We start from the raw sequence: 22,712 nt of genomic DNA on the forward strand, positions 1-22,712 counted from the left end.
TCGGTAAAATGCTATCAAGAAACCAGGGCTCACACACACACACAAAATGTGGTAGGGTAGACAGCATACCCCGGACTAAAGCCACTTGTGTCCACTGGTAAATCTTTCAAATTTAAAGGGGTATTCAGACTGCTGAAGGGTTATGGAAGGGACAGAGAAGAAACAGGAGGAATGGAGTGAGGGAGCTGAAAAATGATTGTGGAGGAGAGGAATGGGCTTTAGGCCAGAGTTTGGGTGCCACAGTTTGATGTGATGTAACTGTACGACACACAGGAACACATATATCTGCCTGGAGCAGGGTAAAAGTTAAGGACAGTGGAGTCAGATAAGTGTCAGAGTGAAACAACATCAGTGTCTTTCTCTGTCTCAGTGAGTGACAGTGATACAAGGCAGCCTGCCCCTTGCACACAAGCACACACACAGACACAGGTGCCCGACGGCTCTATGCAGGAACAGATGTTTTGCTGTGACACACAGCATACACTGCACATCACATCAGATACACAGCAGCTTCTTACCCAGAAACTCATGGACCACAATGACACACAGATACCGCCGCTTGCTTCACCAAATGCTGACACACTCTTCTAGGCATTTTATACTGTCAGGTTACATTTACCAGATATACACACACACACATGTCTATGTACAGTATTGACCTGAAGTATTCTTGAGAGGCTATGCAGTAAAATGGACACATCTACAGTAGGTACTCAAAAACAGACATATAGTAGAAGTAAGTTTGGGCAATAAGGCAGTTCAGCATATACAAGTTTTATGAGATACTTTACTGTCTGTTTACTGAAAGACTGGTAGATAACCTTTTGATATCTGTGGTTGTATTAAGCCATTGTAGGGAAATATGGTAAATCACTGAGCAGAGTTGCTTTATGACAATTCAGGTTTTTCTCACAGAAGACATTTTGAGAAGGAAAGGTACCGGTGACACTAATAACAGTGACAACATCTCTGTTCTGCTGAAGTGTCCCACTAAACCATGACAGTGTGACAGTTAGTCAGCTTAAATTAAAGATGCTAAATAGAGTTTAGCCATCATAATTTTACTATTTCCATCTGTAATTTTCCTACTTCCATGAAAAAGGCCTATGGGATTTACAAGATCTTGTTGACATACCTCAACAATACCTTTATCAGCTATTTAATTTACTTGATTTTATTTTCAAAAATACAAATTCCCATATTATTTTTTTTAGTCTATAACAAATTATTACTGATTTGCCATAAAATATTTAATATTGCAATACATATTACTGTTTATTTATTACTACAAAATCACACACACCATTACATATTCCTTTCCAAAGTAGGTTTGGGTCCGGATTACTGTTTCCATTTTGGATCATGATCACGTTTCACAAAATAACAAACCTAACTTTTTTTTTTCCTTTCTCTTGTAATTGGATTATACTGGTTTCAGATTTGATAAAATGCTATTATACCAAATTGTAATCCTAAATAGAAGTAGATTTTTTCATAGCTGTCCCATAATAGGTATATAATGGGCCTTAATGAGAGCAGTTACACACCTTTTGATGCACCATACAGACACAAAGCTGTTTACAACATGAATTTGAACCAATTTAGCCTGAACTAACAGTTACTAAAGTCAGTTAAGGTAGTTCATTGATTTCGGGGGGCCTGGGTGGCACAGGCAAAAAGTACATATCAATACCCAGCAGAGCTGGATATTGACCCCTGATGAGCTGGGTTTGGCTCCACTGAATTGGTGGGAATCTGCTGAGTGATCATGTCCTTGTTGCACCCCTAGGAACTCATTCTGGTTGGTCCATCTACTCTTTTCACCCTCCTTACCCGAGAGTAGGACAAGAAGTGCAGTGGGTATTGGGCATTCGCAATGATAAAGGGGAAAATAAACTCATAAATAAAGGTAACATTCTGATTTCCTCAATATTCAATTATAATTAATATCATTTTGCTCAAATAATTTGGCTCTGGCTTTCAAGAATGGTCTGTACAGGCTACAGGCTTTTGTATTTTAGATTAAATTCTGCTCTCTTACTTAATTTTTACTCTGAGTGTGGCAGACTCACACACAAACACACAAGCACTTACTACATTTGCACAAGCACACAAACGTCTATACACACACATTCAATGAGGCTCATTATACAAATGTGTCATTCCAGTATCACTGCAGTATCAAGGTAATTCCTTTATGCTGCAAAACTCTTTGCTTTCTCTTCTCCTTCTTTTCTTTTGACTCCTGCCCTTAGTCCAACAATCTAATTTTCCTCTTGTATGAAAAGTTAACAAAGTGAAATCATTCTTTAGATGTGTAGCTGATGCTCTTACACAGAATGACTTTGAATGCAATGCAACAACAACTGAATAAGCTTAAATACTCAGTACGATAAAAAGCTGTGAAAACAAAACTCATGTGAGCATAGAGCAAGCAAAGAAAAATGTTATGGAAATATACTATATAAACGCAGAGATAAGAAGTTACACAAATTAGTGAAGGTGAAGTCGGTAAGGTAACTTATGATGGGCAGCTTTCATCACTGGAGTACTGCAACATTGCCAATACACAAGAGATCTTGAAGACAGTGGCAGACATGAACAACATTTCACTAAAGTGACCTGAAGGTCTGGTATTCAGGGACCTCCTTAGGGCCTGCAGCCCAATGCCCAGAAGTGGCAGGCATAGAAGTTCTCTAGTGTCTTGAGTCTATAAATCATCATCTACTACATGCTGAGACCAAAGCATGAGAACGACAATCTGCAGACTGCATCTTCAGAGGAGAAGATCGGGATATCCTTGGCCACAGGTAATTGTGTAGCTGCTATGTTGCTCTTAGATGTGATTCACAGGAAGTGAACACCAAGCACAGTACCAACAGCCATACAGCTTGCGCTGTGGGGGATTAATGAGCCTGTCCTGATTCAACAAAACTGCATGCAAGTCTGAGTGCTCCTCTACAGGAAGTGTGTGAGATAAATAGATCAGAAAATCAGGAGAATGATAATGCAGTTTATTTGATTTTGTGTATAAATACAACTACTAAAGCTATAGGAAATGTGATCTGAAATCATGCTTTTCCATCTTTAATATAGGTTCATATGTGCAGTGTGCAGCATTTACATTATTATATTAAACTATTTTTAAACTTTTCCCTACTTCTGTTTACATTCATGTTTACAGAGCATAATCTAAGATGTAAATAATGTAATTCAGTGAAAAACAAACTATAACATAAAATAACTATATGTAAAACTATAACAAAACAGAAACACTGCACAGCCATATTTTGTTTGCTACTAAGATCTATTTAACTTTCAAGACTGAATTAACCCGAAGGGTTCTACCTGACACTGTCAAAGTACCTGACACCTAAGTACCCAAGCACCTGACACTGTAAAACTAATTTTACCCATCAACAAATTGTGTGCATATGCAAAAAAATTCCAAAAGCAATTTTATTGCCTTGTCTTTTCCTACTTCTCTTTTTCTCTCCTGTTGCTCAGTAAACCCATGCTTCTCTCTCACAAAGCCACAGGTAGGTTCTGAAAGACTGGAGGAGATTCTGAGTGCTTTCCTATGTTTCCCCTCTGTGCGTCTTCTCCTTTATCGGACGTAGGGATAGAGGTGAGGAAAGAATTGAGAGAGAACAACAGAGGGAAAAGACAAAGAATGTAAGCCCCCACAGCAGCACTTAAAGTAAGTCTGCATTATTGATGAGGAGACAAAGCGAAACATTTATTTATCATCGAGGATGTGTAGAAGCTAAGCCGATCCCTGCAGAGCTGAGAGAGAAAAGGAGAGAGAAAGAGAGTAAGTGAGGGTCAAGAGACAGAAAGAGGCCATGTTGAAAGAGAGATGTCGAAGAAAGCTTGAATGTGTTTTGTGTGTGGGTATACAGTAGAAGGTCAAGTCTAAGATGTGTCCTGTGTATTTTCTCTGGTCAGCTGTGGGATTTCCTCAGGGCTGAAGGATCAAGACCAGGCCAGAGAATTATTTATAAGTCCTAAACAGGCTTCCATACTACACTGTGTGCTTAACCCCTTCACTACATTAACTTTGATGTTCAAGGCTCAAGTCCATTTTCTTGTCTCTTGCCACACACCATCCCCATCTGTCTGTCTTTACACTAAAATAAAAAAAGTGGATACAGGCTTCTTTAAAGGGTTTATTTCTTTACTATATCTTTCTATTATTTGATTAAATATTTTGGATAGAACCAGGAAGTGGTTTGCATTTTTTTTGCTTGATTAATGATACAAATGCTTAGTAGTTGATCAAAATCGTTGTTTGCATTTAGTTTCCTTTCAGTCAACTAATGCTGATGCATTAACTGTTAAACCACTCACTATAGACCATGTACATATCAACAGTGAATAGGGACACCCAGCCACACCACTAATTTTTGTCACTTAGGAGGACACTGCACTGACTCATACAAATTACCAGGGGTCTTGCCCTAACCTAACACAATCCTAATCTTTTCCTCCTAACCAAAAACCAAGTCACTATTAAAAGAAATCAAAGGGTTTGCTTTGTGGAGACCAGCTTGGAGCCCCATAATGGGAAGTAAGTCCTCATAACGTGACTGTGAGGTATGTGTCCCCAAAATGTTGTTAAAACGAATACAAACACAGATACCAATGCACTTTAAGAGATGTTGGCTTCTCCACAAAGATTAGGGATTTCAGATTGCATCTACAATAGGTAACAGAAAAACAAGTAATGAATGGACAAAGAATGTACTGCTTGTAGTTAAGACAACTCTAACATTAACACTAGTTACCATAGTGATTAGGCTTTGTATTGTCACCTGTCGCAACCACTGCAAACCCTTCACTGCATGTCAGATTAGGCATGATGTTTGTTTTAAATAATTGTTCGGCTGTGACTGATGGATTCGCTGGGAACTGACGTGTGAAAGTGGCTGAGCATGAATGTATGAATAGTGCAATTTTATGGACATGGCTATACATTGTGTGTGCAGTTGTGTGCGTGTTTGTGTGTAGGGGAGGCCGTTAGGGGATAAGCACTCAATAACAGCTGACACTGAGCTGCCCTCTGCTCTCGCTCACACAAAGGACTATGATTATATTACTGTTTGACTGCCTGCCCCCCCCCCACCCCCCTTCCCTCCCTCCCCCATCATACCCTATACTGCCAAGCCCTCTGTGCACTCAACGGCTAAGATAATTACCACTATTGTGTGTCACACACATACACACACTCCCATGCAAAGTGTGCCACGTGCTTGCCAGCTCCCCCATCTGTCCCTCACTCTCTCCCCCTTTTTTCTGTCTATTCATCTCCTCATTTTATCTGTTTTTATTTCTGCACCCTTTGACATTCACTATTTGGCAGGAAAGGGAAAATCCACTACAGAGGGGGAAAGATTGGTGGAACAAAGACATGCAATTTTTACTACTTACATTTATTCAGTGTTGTACAGTAAGCTGTTGATTCCTTTTCAGTGACAAAACATTTTGATACAGTTGCTGTCAACTGGTCGTCCCACTCAGTGGTGTGAAATTTGCACTAAATAATCTATCAGTAGTGTGACGGACTTACTAATGAATATCAATATTCTTTCCAATACCTGATCATCTCCTTTTCTCTACTAATCTTGTTTCTCCTCTCTTCTCCATCAGCCTTGCATGTCCCTTTGCATCCTTTAACCTTTCAATTGAGCCAGGAAGGAAGAGGAAAAGCCCACAATTTAGACGGAGAGAGTATTGGGAGAGAGAATAGCGTGTGCAACAGTACTCTGATGTCCCCTTTCTTTCGTTCCTTCTTCCTTTCTCTCCTCCTTGAGTTAAACTTTAATGTGTTTTCCTGCTCAAGTACTCAGGGAAACTCCTCAGAAATGGCTTTGGTTGCAGAAACACCAGAGTGGTTGTAGTGTGGCTTCTCTGTGTGTCTGTAGCGGTATTGTAAGAGAGGGAGATTTAAGTGGTTAGTGGTTGTGGGTGTGTATGTGGGGGGGGGGGGGGGGGGGGTCACAGCGTGAAGTTGAAGTGGTACACAAGCGAGCGAAGCTACAGACAAATGTAGCCATTAATACCAAAACCCTTTTCCACCACTTCTCCATCCAGTCTCCTTTACATGGTGGAACAAACACATACCTGGAAAATACACTCTCTTTCTCTCTCTCTCTCTCTCTCTCTCTCTCTCTCTCTCTCTCTCTCTCTCTCTTTCCCCTCTCTCTCTCTCTCTCTCTGTCTCTCTGTGTTGAAGGTTGAGGTGACCACCTTGAGAATGTGTAATTGTTTAATAGCCTCAGAGCTCCCATGTCCACCCGAGAGGCCTTTGCTCGCTGAGGATCGATCAAACACTCTGCCTGGTGGTGACAACTTGAACGAAGACACATATACGCAAAGGGGCACCCATTGAGTACTGCTGGCGAGATGGACAGAGACAGTTAAAGGAAAAGAGAAAGAGAGAGAGAGAGAGAGAGAGGAAAGAGAAGTGCCTCCCTTAGCGGCTGCCATGTGGCTTTAGCCATCTGTTGGCAGAGTCTAAATTAATTAGCTCTACTCAATACTAGTTTGCAAGAGGCCTGCAGTCTAAACCAGCTAGTGACACCAGCTTCTCTTTCTTACAATCTCTTCTTCTTTCACCCTCCCTAGCTTAGGTTTAAACCTTGAAGCCCACATTTATTCTGATATTAAACTTAAAACATATAAAGCCATTTAGACAAAAACAAACCTACACTCAGTTTTTACTTTTCTTTTTTGTTTTGTTTAACTTTACCTGAGGGCCACTGGCCTGATTGAGCAGTCACAGAAAGAACTCTAGCTCCTGGTGAGTTCTAAGATCAGTCAGAGGCTGAGCTGAACACAAACACACTGGCACACTCACACACTTAGTTGGTGCATTTGCTGCTAGTTGGTTTATAGCTAACACCTGTCCAGTTAGAACATTGGCTGTTTGGAGCAAATCAAAACACACCGCTAAAACAGTCCAGCAATCAAATGTGTAGATATGATGCACCACTCACCATTAGGGACGTATCTTAAACACTCATGAGAAAAATAAGAAACTAAAAACTCAATTAACTCTTCCTTCCCCACTCCCTTATGCCTGTTTTACTGTTCTGCATGTTTAGTAGAGAAGTGCCACTTAAAATTGTATTTTTTGAGAATGGCAACTCAGCTGAAGTTGCACTGAGCTCCACAAAACAAAACTAACTCATGTATCTGGTACCCAGACGGGTAGTTTGAGACCCTTGAAGCCTGTAGTGTTTATTGTAATAATCTACTGTGGTACTAAATTTAGGTGTAGAGTTGAATCCCCCATTCAGATAGAAACAAACCCACAATCAGAAAATCCCAGCACTGATAAAAAGTGAGAGACACGCTCATGTTACCCCTCTAAACACACCTTCCCTTACCCCTCACCCTCCTCTTTCTCTCTCTCTTTCTCTCCTTTTCTGTCTCTGCCCACTTATCCCACTTTTCCCTTCTCATCCTTGGGGAGTGCTCTGTGCCACCGCAGAGACGACAGATGGGGCTCAACATCATCCAGAGAGTGAGAGAGATGGAGAGAGAGAGAATAGAGGGAGGTTGCATTCATTATTTACATCACTTGGTATTGGAATATTAATGCTAAAAGCAATTGGGCAACCCTTCATTAAATTAACTGGAGATGTAGGGAAAGAGAGGAGAGGGTGAGGTGGAAGGATGGGGGAGGGAGGGAGGGAGAGGCAGTGGGGGAGCAGCACACTCTGTTAAATGGGCCCTAAAATTAGTGAAGCAAAAACACCTCCATTAAGAAAGCTGGCATCTCTCTCTCTTCCCTCCCTTCCTCCACTCTAACTCATCTCTCCTCTTTTCTGCTCTCTCCCTTCTTTTAAACACCTCTTTCTCTTTCATACGCACAAAAATCACTGCTTTACCCACAAGTGCCTGCTCTGAACCTCTCTGAGAAATATGCATTTCTGTGCCGTCCCTCTTAAGTGCCTGTTCAAACTTTAAACATGCTTAGGGTGGCAGAATGTGTCTTTGGTCCCCATGTGCATCTCTCAGGAGAGTACTCCTCTGTCTTTCACTCTCTCTATCACTCTCTCCTCTTTTTCTTTGTGCTGTATCTCTCTCTCATCACTTTATTCACTTACCCTTCTTCTTCCTATCGCTCTACTTCTATCTCAATCTCTGTCTGTTTCTCATCTTCTACCTGTCAGCGAACCACGATTTTATTGTCACACATACAAATGTGCACACCCTGGATATGCAGGCACGCATGAACGAACACACACAAATATGTACGCAGACACACGACCGTGCATTTGCACACATAAATGTACAAGCTCATGCACACAGACAGTATAAGGGCACATCCACACACACACAAAAGCACACACACACATGCACAAACACACAGACACTGACAGTGGCAGAATTGTTCTCTCCTGCACAGAAACACATTGCGTATATGCAGAGCCACTCTCCCTATTAGTGGAACGCTGCTACGCGCTGTTGACTTCTGGAGAGGAAAACATACAGTCATGTCCACTGGTTATCAACTGATGCCACAATTACGCAGCCCTCCACCCGGCCCCTCACAGAGTGTGGGCACTGTGTGCGTAATAGGTAGGTGGCTTCCATATGAAGCTATAATGACACCCAAGGAATTCGTGTAATTGAAAAATTAGGTCACTTCCTATTGGTGGAGGAAGATCAAAAATGGAAACTGAGGCTTCCAAATGCAAATGAGGTCCCAGTGACTCTTGTGAGGTCTTAAATAGGCAGAACTAAAAGCTCAGGACTTGCTCTTTGAAAAGATTCTCCTGGTTACTGATAGACACGTTCATCTGTCTAGTAGCTATACCAGATATTTTAATTTATCTGATTGTAGGTACTTTCATGTATGATTTCCAGTCTGTTTTAAGCACAACTGATTTTAGACAGCAGACAAGTTCATCTACATCATTCCATCCGCCCAGCTATTCCTCCATACAATACATACAATCATTTTTGTACAAGTGCTTATTCCCAAAGAGCAAATATGCAGTTTGTCGGAACTTATTGCCAAATGTTTTAAGTATCAAACACTAAAACCCTCCATAGACTTTAAAAGTGGCCAATATGCTTCCTCTGTTTCGATCTTGACTGGTGATCCTCTTGAGCTTATCAGCGCTGTTTTTCGTGACACTACTGACTGTAGAGCTCCTAAGTGACCAGTTAGTTAGTTGGTTGCTTTACTGCTTAGGAGCACTGCTCTGCGACAGCTTAATCACTGGCTTGTCTGAAGCTGAGCAGCAAAGCAGGCAGTGCCACAGGTTCTGTAAGTATTTCCCCAGTGCACTGTGCATTCAGGATTTAAATCTGATGAAATGCTGATACAGTCACAGAACTGCTTAATAAGGCACCTTTAAGTCATATGAACTGAAAACAGGCTTAATTAAATGTCTGTAAAATTATGTAGAAGCAGCTCGAGCTTGAGGCAGTGGGGACTAAAAGTTTTATGATAGTTTATGCTGTTTCTATAGCAACAGATAGTAACCTGATGCAGGATCGTCAGATTCAAGAGCAGGGATGTTTTTGCTTATAAATTAGATTGGATTATGTTTGGAAATTGCAGATGTTTTAAGTGGTCAAATGAAATGCACTCACTACACCACGGGTCTAAAAAAAGAAAAATAGAGAGCAAGAATGTATGTGGATATAAAGCAGGAAAGATAAATGATATTAAAATTAAATATAACATAACTTAAACATAACATGAATGACAGCAATCTATTCACATGCATGGTTCAGATCAATCACGGCTTCTTGTATTTTTACACACCATATGAAATCTCATCCAAAATACAGTATATTGTATTTACTTACAATATACAACACAGTATACTGTAGTTACTACCAAGGCGCTGTGTCCTAATTCCACCTTAGGCCTCTATGATGATGTCTAATGAGTCAGAAATCAAGTGACAAAGGCAACGTAAGACAAAAAAATGAGTAGATCATTGGGAGAGAAGAGGGAGGTACTACCAAAGAAAAAGGTTTGAAGTCAGTGATGCAGCAGGTGTCCAGTGACAGAGATCACTGAATCCTCCACACTGGACAAATATATGTGTTTTCTTCCTATTCCATTACATCACGTGTCAATATGTAATCTATATAAGCTGTCACAACATTAAGTTAGCTACATGGCAGTATAAACCTACAATAAGCCCCCTGAAGGTCATTTATCCTCATCTGTCCTTAGTCAAACAACCTCATCTGGATGAAATATTAGCTCATTACTGTATGATGCTCTGCTACAGCTCCGTGTTTGTCTGAAATAAGGGGGATGAGGGTAAGAGAAAGAACTGGAGGTAGGGGAGCAAAGGAATAAATACCCGTCTGTTTTCCCCTCAGCAGAAATAAACAAGGCGTTCACTTGTCAGCCTGCAAGAGAAGGGCACACTGTTTATGCAGTGGAGAAAAGACACACACAGATGCACACACACAAATGGCAAATCTGGAGATGGGTGCTGTTGGCGAGTGGAGGTGCTTAAAGAGGAAGACAAGTCAAAAAATATCTGCGTGTATTCTTGACACTGTCAAAATATGATATGCAGCCCTTCCTTTGTAAGACTGTGGGCCTAAAACACAGTATGTACAGCAATTTGCAAACATTATAAATGTCATTTCCACTACTTTGATCTCCAACAATAAAAGCCAACACACTGTAGAAAGTTAAAAAGTTAGGGCCACTGTCCAGATGTTCTTCTTGTGTCCATGTAAGAAATGTCAAATCAAAGTAGTGATATGTGTGAGATTTTTTGAGACCAACTGATTTGAGACTAAAACAGCTCTGTTCCTATAGGAGGTGGGGGTGGAACATTGTGTTTCCCAGGACAAAAGAAAAATAAGTTTGGAGGGAGAAAGAGCGCCAGCACAAATCGGTTTAGTGCCTACAGCTTGTTGTTTTCTTCCCATTCTTTCTGTTTTGCTGCTCCTAATGTTGTATTTGGGGTATTTAAGTGTGCAAGCAACTGTAGCTATTGCAGTACATTTTGTTTTGTGGAGAGGCCGCATCTGACATACATTGTATTTTCAACTTGGCAGCAGAGATGTAGTCAACAAGGATGAATGAGCTGTAGTGCGAGCACTCAACTGTCAATCTGTGCTCATACACAAGAGCTTTGTCCACGAGAGTGGGTGGGGGGAATGTGTGTGTGTGTGTGTGTGTGTGTGAGGCCAACTCCAGAGAGAATGTATCAAGGCTACAATGACTTTCAACTGAAATGTATATGAGATTCAAATTACATTCTCTTTTTCCTCTATACTCTCCCTTCCCGCACTCCTCTCCCTCTTCCTTTGTCTTCTGGGAGCCTTAGTCAGCTAAGCTCAGATGTAAAAAGATTTTCTTCTCTCGCTGTCTCTCTTTCACAGACACACACAGATGCACACAAAAATACAAACAGACACACACACATTTTTAGTCAAAGGGCAGTTGGATGTAGGTATGAACAGTGGCCAAATAAAACGGGAGTCATGGTTTCTATTTTGCCACAGGTGTAGAGGAAGCCTCTTGTCAACCATGACCTAAAGTATGGCAGCCTGTTTCCAATGGGTCCTCACATCGGTCTGAATGTGACGAATGTTGTTTATGTCTGAGCCCATTTAATGCAATACAACCTGTAGTAGGTTTTATGAGGGGTTATGAGCTAGACTATGTCTTGTCTAGAAGCCTTAGAGTCTTGTCATCATCATGAAACCAAAGGAGACACCAAAACTTACTGTGACGTAACTAGAAATTGATCCTACTATCAAATATCTCACATCAGTGACTCACACAGTTGCACAGGACGGCATGTTCCTTGAACTGGAACTGTAGTTTATTTTGATTCCATCCCACATATATCCCAAATCTGTGGGTATAACAGACAAATGGGCCAGTGAATCTGTTTTGAAAAATAAAAAAAACGTTATCTAAAGACTACAGTGCCCAGCTGTTTTAGGAAATCTAGATTTTTTTCCTTTTTAGGAACAAATGGGGCTTTGGTCTTTTCATGGGATTTGGTGACTATAACAAAACTATAGAACATCACCAGCCTCATCCTTTCATTGGGTTTGCGATGCTGAAATTCACACACAACAGCAAACTAACCGTCAGACATATAATTCAGGGATAATTTAAATGTGTGGCAAGGAGTGCTATTCATGCAAGTAAAGCACACGACGTGAGTAAGGAGTGAGCCATTAGCTCAGTGAGGGTTGACAAAGGAGCAGAGGAGAAAGGCAGAATGAAAAAACATGGAGAATTCCTCCCAAGATATGCTTAAAACTCACATCCCTGTTTTCAAACAATGTCTCCAGTGAGACAGAGTGAGAGGAACAGAAAACTTGCATTGCCCTGGGCACTGTAAAACAATGGCTATGCACATGAACAAAACAGACAGAAAAAAAAAACAGACTGCGCTTTCAAAATACGGTACAGAAAGTGAGAGTGGAGCGGAGAGGAGAAAATAAGTAGGTGAGGGAAGAATAGGAAGAGGGCAGGCACGCTGAAAATAGCAGAAAGGGAAGGAAAATAATGATGCAAAACAAGAGGTGGTCAGGTGGGCCTGATAAGCGCTTGAGAGGAATAAATGTCAAGTCAAGCAGTAAGAGAACCCTAGGAGGCAGAGGTAGAAGAGAAAGTGAGAAAGAGAGTGCATTTATGATGCAAACAAACCAAATAAAGGAACATGAAGGACAAACCTGAAACTGTCTATTACGGATCAGAGCTGCTTGCATCATTTTGTCGCAGTGCCTAAATAAAAACATAATAAAAACACACTAGTGGCAAAATAACCTTTGCATGTGTTATACTCCACTGACTTCTATGAACTATTGATGTGTGTGTGGGGAAATGTCCGTGTGTGTGCTGATACGCCGGCATATGTCTTGTGGAAGTCCTCAGGGCATCCAATACATCCCAGAGAGCCCATTGATTAGCTATTAATAAAGCACAGAGATGCCATTGCTCACAGGGGAGGTCAGTAAGGGCTAACACACACACACACACACACACACAAAGGCACAAAGGCAGCTACACAGTTTAAATTAACAGAGGTGAAGTGAGGTGGGAGTGAAAGAGCAGGATGGGGTAACAGTAGGAGGAAACATCAGAGAATAAAAAACTGGACAGTGAAAAAAGGGAAAAAGGAAAATTGAGTAGGACTGAAGCAAAAAGAGAGAGCAGGTAAACTGTGCCAATCTGTTTCACCTGTCTTCTGCCCACTCCCCCACTGAGTTATTCTACCTCTATCCCCCTGTCCTTCTTTCACTTCGAGGCTCTCTATCTTTCTCTGTCTGCCTCTGCCTGTGTCCATTGTGTGCTGCATGTCAGAGCTCTGTTGGCTGTCTCCATCCCGTCTTTGATTAGCCGTGATCGATGAGCCCGATGAAAGAAATGAATAACGAAAAGTGGGTGAAAGCTGCAAAGACGGACAAAGAGAAGTAAGAGGAGGAGCACCGGCAGCTGATGGATATGACTGTGGTCGGATCAGGACGCATCCCAGTGAGAGAAAGAGTGAGAGAGAGAGAGAGAGAGAGAGAGAGAGAGAGAGAGAGAGAGAGAGAGAGAGAGAGAGAGAGACTGATGCGTCAGGAAGGACACATTTGCATCTCTCATTCTGCTTTATTTGCTGCAGTTTTCATCCATTTTGTTCCTGGTTCCTCACCCCACTGCGTTCCCCCTCCTCCTTCTCGTCCTCTCTTTCTGTCCCTCCTCGGCTACCCTCCCTCCTTCCCTAGCATGTACTTCTTCAGGTCACGGGTCATTAAGTCAGCTCCAGAGGGGATGTGTTGGAACAGGATATCTCTCATATTGCCCTGCCCCCACTACGCTACTAAAACACAAATATGCACAAACACATGCAAGTCTGCAAGCGCACTTGCACACACGAGTGCTCCATTCTCCTTCTTCCTCTCTGTTTATTGGTGTCTCTCTCTCTTTGAAGACACACGGTGAAAGACTAGACAAGTTCTTGACCTGTTGGTAAACCGACTTATCAAATACTAAAATCATAGCCCTCAAATTCATAATTTACTTCACACTGCATGGTGCAGTGCTCCATGCCAACAGCCCAGCATTCCACTGTGGGCTGCATTTTCCTTATCAGATTTGATTTTTTTTTTTTTACCAGTTAATTGATTAATCATTCAATAAAAAATGAGTGCAATATGCCAATCACAACTGCAACAAAGAGTGTTTGGTGTTTTTATTTTTGCTTAAAAAAATGACAGTATCTTTAAGTCAATAAAACTGGTGTAGCCAGATTTATTTTGGATCTATTTTAGGTGAGACTTCATCAGCATCCACAGCAAAGTGATGTTTATCTTTGTAAAGTCTCCTGTCACATTTTCCAAATAATCCCCCCCAAAAAACTGATGGACTAAGCTGCACATTATGCTGCACATACGATTTAATTTTCTTTCTTCTTTAAATAAAGCTGCAGTAAGTACCTACTATGAAACACAAATTCAAGTGTGGTGCAGTGGATATTGTTGAAATGTTTTCTTACTGTGTCAACCTCAACTGACCTACACACCAATTTATTTTAAAGAAAGGTCACACACACAAAAAAAAAAAAAACACTTCAACTCAGGCACATGTGACAAACACTGTCAGACTCAAGCAAAAGCTTGGCTGCAAACTCATACACACACATGTTTAGGCTCACACATACAAATGTACATACACACATACACTTCTCCACCATGGTTGTTGTGCACTGTCAAACAACATTAGATTGCAAGGCGGTGTCAGTGGGATAATTAGAATAACACATCCACTGTATTCTTCATTATGTGTGTCATCTTCACTTACTGGCTGTGCTTCCTCACTGACAACACCCTCCTCCCCCTGAGCCCCCCACCCCTGACACACAATCTTACCCCACACTACAAGTGACGTGCTTTTTTAGGCAAGTCATGATCCCCATTAGTGATGGCCTCAAGTATAGATCTGATTGTCTGAACCCCCATCATGTATTTTTTTCCCTAATTAGTTCCTTGAGCTGGGGGAGAAAGAGGGGGAGGAATGAGCAGTGATACACAAAGTTGAGGCACAGCATCACTGTTTGAGGAAGAGGGTGTTGGCGAGGAGATCATGGTGGGTGATGAGTAATGCTCTGACGTTGGTTCTGCATTTGGCAAAATATCTGACAGTGATTCTGTCTGCTGGCATGTACTTACACTACTATTGTAAGCATATATGCAGGAGGATGTGACATGGCGCGCATCCATTCAGTCAGAAAGACGCAGCGCTGCAAAAACAGCGACTATACAGTATGAAATTAAAAGAATGTCGGCGGCTAGGTCATTAAACAAACGGAAACGCACAGACAAATTCACGTGCATGCACTCGCGCACACCTTGGCTGTGTGTGGTTAATGAATAACTAACTAGCAGAGAGGAAAGGGAGCCATCTTCTCTGAGTAAGGCCAAATGAATTCGCCGAAGCGCTATGCAAATGTTCCCTGGGCTAACGAGACTGCCTGCATGATTGGAGTGCCATTGAAATTCTCCTCGTGCACAGCCCTCTCTCACTTCCTACCTCCCTCCCTTCTTCAGTCTCCCTCCATCTCTCCCGCCATTTCAATCTCTACACAGAACATCCATGTTCCTGTGCATACACAGTGTTTATCTATCTATCTATCTATCTATCTATCTATCTATCTATCCATCATTTTACAGATAACCTGGACATTTATGTCTCAGTGGATCTTGAAAGCTAGAAATCATCATTTCCTTTCAACACTCAAATCATGTCATCCACACAAATAAACAGTGCGGCCCTGTCAGTGCCTGGCCAGCAGTGAATGCCCCTGTGTCTAACTCTCTCTCGGTCTCACTAACACACACGCATACACACACACACACGCCGCTCAAACAGAGCAAGCTCAGAGTCGCTCTGCACCTGTTCTCTCTGTAAAACATCCAAACACGAGTGCTGAATAAATAACCCAACCTAACACGCATCACTGCCAGGTTCACACACGCACACACAAACCACAGCCCATAAACACACATCAATAAGTAAACACCGCCCATTTCCCCTCCACAGCTACCCCCTGCCCCCCCACCCTCACACTAGGTACAAACTGCCACCATCCCAAAGACAAACACACACACTGATGCACACAAAGTGTGTAATGGTTAATGGTCAGATACTAACAGGGATAAAAAAAAAAAAAAAGTCTAAAGGAGAACAAGAGATGGAAGAGAGAGGGTAGGTGGGGGGGCATTAAGCACTTGTCAGATGCATCTTTAATGGCAGGACACAGTGGCTTTAGAGCCCCTGGCCTCCTCTTCCTCCCTGGGGTGCTGGGGACAGCAAGAAAACCGAGCACACACAAACACACCTCTCTCTTTGTCCATCTGCCCATCCTCACTTATGTCCTCATATACCTACCTGCCTCATTCCATCATCCCTCCATCCTATGCCCACTTTGACATCTGCATAATTTAGCATGTCATGCTTTTGTGCCACTTTGTCTTTCTTTTTCTGCCTATTCTGCCATTTTTCGTGCCTGTCTGTTGTTCACTTTCAGGTTTGATGGAGTGGAAGGAAAAGACGATGCTTTGTCACTTCATCTCCTAATAAGTGCCTCTAGAACGGAAGGCTGAGAGAGGGATAAAGTTAAGAGAAGAGTGGATGAACAGAGGGGTGGGGAGAGCATGGGGCTTCTGCAGAGTGGCGACAAAATGGAGACTGGGACAGAAACTGCAGCAGCTGTGGTGACGCTACACTTCACAGAGTGAGAGAGAGAAAGAAAGAGAGAGAGAGGCAGTGTGTGTGAAAGAGAAGGGGGATTAAACAACCTCAATCAATGAATGCAAAAACACAGACGTCACACTTCCACTCCCTCTTCACCCTCGACTCTCTGCCCCTCCCTCTGTCTCCCTCCCACTGTATCAATCAATCAATAGCTCAATTAGTAGATAAATCTATCTATCTATCTATCTATCTATCTATCTATCTATCTATCTCTTTGTGTCATTCTCTTGTGGTGTTCTGTCAGTCTGAAGCCCCTCCATGTCATAAAGGAGTAATCTACAATCCGCAGGAACTTCTGAAAAAGTTATGACTAATATTACTGTAGTATTCTAGGTAATTTTTTTCTTACAATGTAAACAATATCTTTTTTTAAATGTAACAGCGTGTGTTAAATCAGCTTGGTAAAGACATATGTTTTTTAGCCTGTTTTATTGCGGTAATATGACTCACACAAACAATGTTTTCGTCAACATTAAATGAAGCACGCTACTCAGTTGTCACCAGCTTAATATCTTCAACCACAGCACGTAATGTGATTCACGCAAGCATTATGTTTGTATCTAAGGAATTTAAGAAAAAAAAAGCTGTGTCTAATGTGTGTGTGAATTTTTGCGGTGGTGATCCAGTTTCTTCATTCATTTCAAAATAAGATGAAATACGACATTAAAAAAAACTGCACTCTGTCAAGCATTCCTTAAATTTGTTTTGAAATATGTACTGATTTTAATCTTACTAAATGCCATTAGACACGTCTGAGATGCAAATTCTTGTTACCTGTGATATGATAATATTTTCCGATACACTGACCCAGCCAATTTTTTGGATTTGCTCAAATGTATTCGTATGTGTCACCCACAAACCACAAACCACACACACACATACACACACACATATATATACACACATACACACACACACAGCAGCAGCAGCAGCATCCAAAGACCACGCACCATGAAATTTACAACTTTCAAAGAAAGAAAAGTGTAAAAAAGGTTTATCTCCACATTTGACAGTGACGACATGTATTTGTGTGCTACCTGTCACTGAACTGTACATAAATATGCAGCTATGTCCTTTGTGGCTGTTTGTGTGTCTGTGTGTGTATTTGTGTGTGTGTGTGTGTGTGTGTGTACACGAGTGTGGCGGAGCTGAGCCGTGGTGATGCACTAATAAAAATCAGGCAGCGATGCATCCTCACACCTTCCTCATTCCGCCTGCCGGTTCGCACCCGTTACCATGGTGACCAGATAAAACTCACACTGTTTTAAGCTCCAGCTGGAGGAGGAGATGGATACTAACAAAGTGACACACACACACACACAGATACACATAAACACACAGATGAAGTTCCTTCATACACATCCGTCAGCAGAGCATCCTCTTTCAGTTCCCTAACTGACAAGCAAACAAATGCTAATTTTCTAACAGACAGCAACACCAGCAAACCATCAATTAGAGGGAGAGACATGGCTAGATAGAGAGATAGCAAGAGAAGGGGAGGTATGGCATGGGAGTAAAAATCAGGATAGCCAGTCAACACACAAAGCCCTCCTCTGTTTGTCTATCTATCTGTCTACCCCCCCGCCCCAATCGCTCCTTGAACGGGCTGCCTCAACGCAAACAGATCTGGCTGTCAAATAGTGACACGACACCCAGGCAGGGTCGTCTCGCAGTGAGGCCAGCTGTCAGCAAACACCCTCCTGCCTCTTCATCAAAGCCCGTTCAAACTCAGCTTTATTGACCAACACGGCCGTCTGTATGACATGTGTCATCCTGTCAAGCCAATACCTTGGCATACACTGTCCCTAATAAATGGCAAACCACCAGAGCATCTCGAGTGCTATTGAAAGAGAGAAAGCTGTACATGCCGCCAGAGGCTGATAGATAGAGTGGATGGACGGATGGATGGATGAGGTCTGTGGTGGAGTGTAGTGGGGTGGGAGGGGCGCACACGTGCACTCTGTCTGCGTGTATGTCTGTGTGTGGCCACGATGCTGACACAGGCCACCAGTCTGTACCAGGGAGGGAAAGAGATGAGAGGAGGCTACGAGCCAAAGATGGACGGAAAGAAGAAGAGGAGCACTGTGTTACTAATAAGACCTATTCATCAGCCCTGCGGAGAAAAGGAGAGAGAGAGAATCAGAGATGGAAAACAAAAAAGCTCTCAAACCTTTTCAAATGCTAATTCAGATAGATAGTGTAGATGATTGTTTTTATTATCAAATAATCTAACAATTATTTTCTACATTAATCGATTCACGTTGTCTATAAAATGTCACAAAATAGAAAATAATTCCAAAGGTGACATCTTCATGTCTTGTGTTGTTCAATCAACAGACTCTAACTCAAAAATATTCCATTTACAATGATATAAAACAGCAAAAAGCAGCAAATGTTCATATTGGAGAAGGTGGAACAGTTCCAGGGTATTTTGGACATTTTTGGTTCAAACTTAACTGAAATTATTAACTATCAAAATATTTGCCAGTTATTTTTTGTGTTGATAACTCATAAATCGACTAATCGTTTCCACTATAATTTTTTTTTACAGTATATTTCAGTTCATACAATGAGAAGAAGTACCATCATTGACAGTAATTCTTTTTTCCAAATTCTTGAGATCTAGACATGATCTTTGGGTCTAGAACTCTTTAGTGCAAACATTTTTTTTACATAAATTTATTTTCTGTAAAAGAACAATATATTTTTGCAAATGTACTGTACTTTATTATGGTCATATGTTCAAAGGGCAAATTATGTAACACCTTTTTTGATTAAAGCTTATAATGCCTTGTGCAGATAGGCTTAGCCACAGAAAGCCGCTCATGTGAATGTGAATGAGTGAGTGAGTGTGTGTGTGTGTGTGTGTGTGTGTGTGTGTGTGTGTGTGTGTGTGTGTGTGTGTGTGTGTGTGTGTGTGTGTGTGTGTGTGTGTGTGTGGTCACGCTCACACACATACTCTTGCTTGTTCATATGTGCATGTTTTACCGAACACGTCCATCAGTTGATCAATAATGTACTCCCACTGAGCTCTTACCACACAGCCATGATACAGTGGCTAGTGCAAACACACACCCTCACACAAACACACACACACACACCAACACACGGAGCTATCAGTCAAACAGACTGGCCCGGTCTCACCACTCTCACACTGAGGGATCCGTGACAAGAGAGAGGGGAATCCAACAGCAAGCTTTATCGATCCAGACTGGAAACCCCCCTCAGGCCACACACACATACACGCACGCGCACACAAACACTACAGCTGTGCTGGATCAATGAGTGCTCCCGTGTGAAGGACAGAGCCATACAAAGAGGCACACAAATGCAGACACACACACACCTCTATACACACACTCATACACACTATTGAGAGAGATGAAAGGGCTGCTCGGTATCAGAGAGCGAGATAAGGGGCAGAGGGAGCAATACGTATCATCTGACCTAAACAGTCTCATCTGACACCCTGCAATTTGCCACTGCTCCATGGAGCAAATGTTAACATGGCACAGCACAAGCCTGCATGCGCACACACACACACCAAGCGCACATAAACACCAATGCACAGACATACAGCAGCATGTAGGAGGTTCGGTTTCAAACTAATATTATTATTCCTCAGTGAAACAGCGAATGATCTGAATAGAGGATCAAATGAAGCAGAGAGAACAGCTCTAGACACAGCAGAGCCCTAGAGGTGTGGCTGCTCTCTTTTGGGTGACTGTGATGAGCAGCTAAACAGATCTATCACTCATCAAATTAGATCCCCCCAAGCCCACACACACCCCTGTGTCCTTCACACACACACACACACACACACACACACAAACACACACACACACACACACACACACACACACACACACACACACACACACACACACACACATGCACGCACGCACGCACACACACAGCGCATGTCTACTAATGCCTGATTTATCCCTGTAACACAGCTATTAACCACAGCGGTGTCAGTTAGTGAGTGAAGAGCCAGGGCTGTGCCAGGCAAAGGCCATTTCATCAGACTTGTATGATTAGAGCATTTTTTAAAACCTCCCTCCATCTTCTCTCACTGACAAAACAGGAGATGTCAGTGACACAAATAAATCGATTAGTATCGATTAAGGGCTGTCAACAATCACAAGCAGGGCAAACGAGAAGGAAATCTACCTTAGAATAAAGTCGGACAGAAACTGGCATTTTTTTAAGATATTGACACATTACATGACAATTTGAAGTTTGAGAGTTTTTCAGCCTAAAAATAACAGGAGAGATTTCTCATTTCTCTAAGGGCAAGTGTTGTTGAGTCCACTGACATATTGGATGACATTAGATCATCTGCTTTCCATTATTACCCACCAACTGATCAAACATAGCAAGCATGCACTCAGCCAAATAAAACTCACATAGTCATACGATTGGAGTTTCAGCAAGAGAGACAGAATTGCAAAAGGATAGTAACACAAAGTGGATGTGGGGCTGGTTTTGTCTGCAGACTGACTTTATGTTTTTTATGAATCTTTAATGACTATCTTTGGCTGAATTTCCTACCTGGGACGATGGAGACGGTGTCCTTCTCCCAAGACACCACACTGACGTACTCCTGGACGGCTGAGGGGATGAGGCACTTGAACACGGCAACATTACCCCGCATGGAGCGCTGGTCGGCCACACGGACTGTGTAGGGCTCCCTGAACACTGATGTGTGGAGAAAAGAGCTGAAGTTAGTCAGTGGATGGATGCTGTTTGGTGGTAATAGTGGATGTTTCAGAAAGGGAAAATAAGGCTCAACAAACCTTGATCTTTAGTTTTAACCAATGACAAAATTACTAATACACAACCTAGTATAATTAAAGTATGACTCCAAGTGATGATTATTTTGATTAATAAGTTGTAAGAGAATGTCAGATAATTGTTAAAATTGTCTATCACTGTTATGCAGAGCCCAAGGTTATGTCTTCAAATTGCTTGTTTTGTCAGAAAACCCAAAGACATGATATTAATAACGATAAAAAACACTGACAAGCATCACATTGCCACATTTGTAAAGCTGGAACCAGCAAATGTTTGGCATTTTAGGCCTTCATGATACCAAACCATTGACAGATGGTTGTTTTGTTACCATGCAATGTTGTACTTGAGCAAAATTTTAATGGTAGCAGTAACATTTTTCACTTCCCAGAGTCCAAAGTTACACCTTCATGTTGTGTGTTTCATCCAAACAACAGTCCAAAACCCAAAGATATTCCGTTTGTAATGTAAAGAGAACATTAAATTATTACTGAAACCAGAATATATTTAGGCTTTTTACATAATAAATTACTTCAGCAATTAATCACTTATCAAAATTGTTGCCAGTTTATTTTTTAATCAGCCAGCTACTGGATTTATTGATTCATTGTTTCAGCGCTGTATGGCTAACATCCTTCTGCCCTGTTTAACCCATAGTAGAAGTAGGGGCAGGTCTCGTAAACAAACTTGCCTGGTGTCCTGTCCCACCACATTAGGCCAGTGTTCCACTTTTTAGCCCCAGACTTGAAGTCACACTTTGACTGTAAGGAGGGCTGACTTGGAGCTGTGTTGAAGGGGATAAGCAGTGAGTGGCCCTCGGCCTTTTAAAGAACAACGCCACAGATGCTGTGAGACGGCAAGGAGTGGAGGGTTGCTCACGGCCGATGGAACTGTCACATGCAGGCGCCAGGCAGCAAAAACACACCCTCTGCACATGGCATGCAGAGCACTAGGCTGTGAATCTGTGCCAGTGTACAGAAAGGATGGTGGTGATTAAGACGGGCTTAATGATGAAAACAGTAGCCTGTAGCTAACCAAATTATCTCTCCAGTTAACTCTGTCACATTTAGATTAGTGGGGAATGTGAAATGCTGAATCAGAGCATAAATTTTCATTAAATAAATTAAGTAAAGTGAAATTAAATTAATGGATTATTTTGGTG

General features: G+C 41.9%; 1 protein-coding gene across 1 annotated transcript in view; it reads right to left on the reverse strand.

The window, feature by feature from the left end:
* LOC121187128 (Down syndrome cell adhesion molecule-like protein 1 homolog) overlaps nucleotides 1–22,712 on the reverse strand; it is a 94,185-nt gene that overhangs the window by 55,300 nt on the left and 16,173 nt on the right. The window contains exon 3 of the mRNA XM_041046249.1: nucleotides 21,311–21,457. Coding sequence (XP_040902183.1) covers nucleotides 21,311–21,457 — 147 coding nt within the window. The remainder of the gene's footprint in view (nucleotides 1–21,310; nucleotides 21,458–22,712) is intronic.

This window comes from Toxotes jaculatrix, chromosome 9 (assembly GCF_017976425.1).
Source record: "Toxotes jaculatrix isolate fToxJac2 chromosome 9, fToxJac2.pri, whole genome shotgun sequence".
Lineage (NCBI taxonomy): Eukaryota > Metazoa > Chordata > Actinopteri > Toxotidae > Toxotes > Toxotes jaculatrix.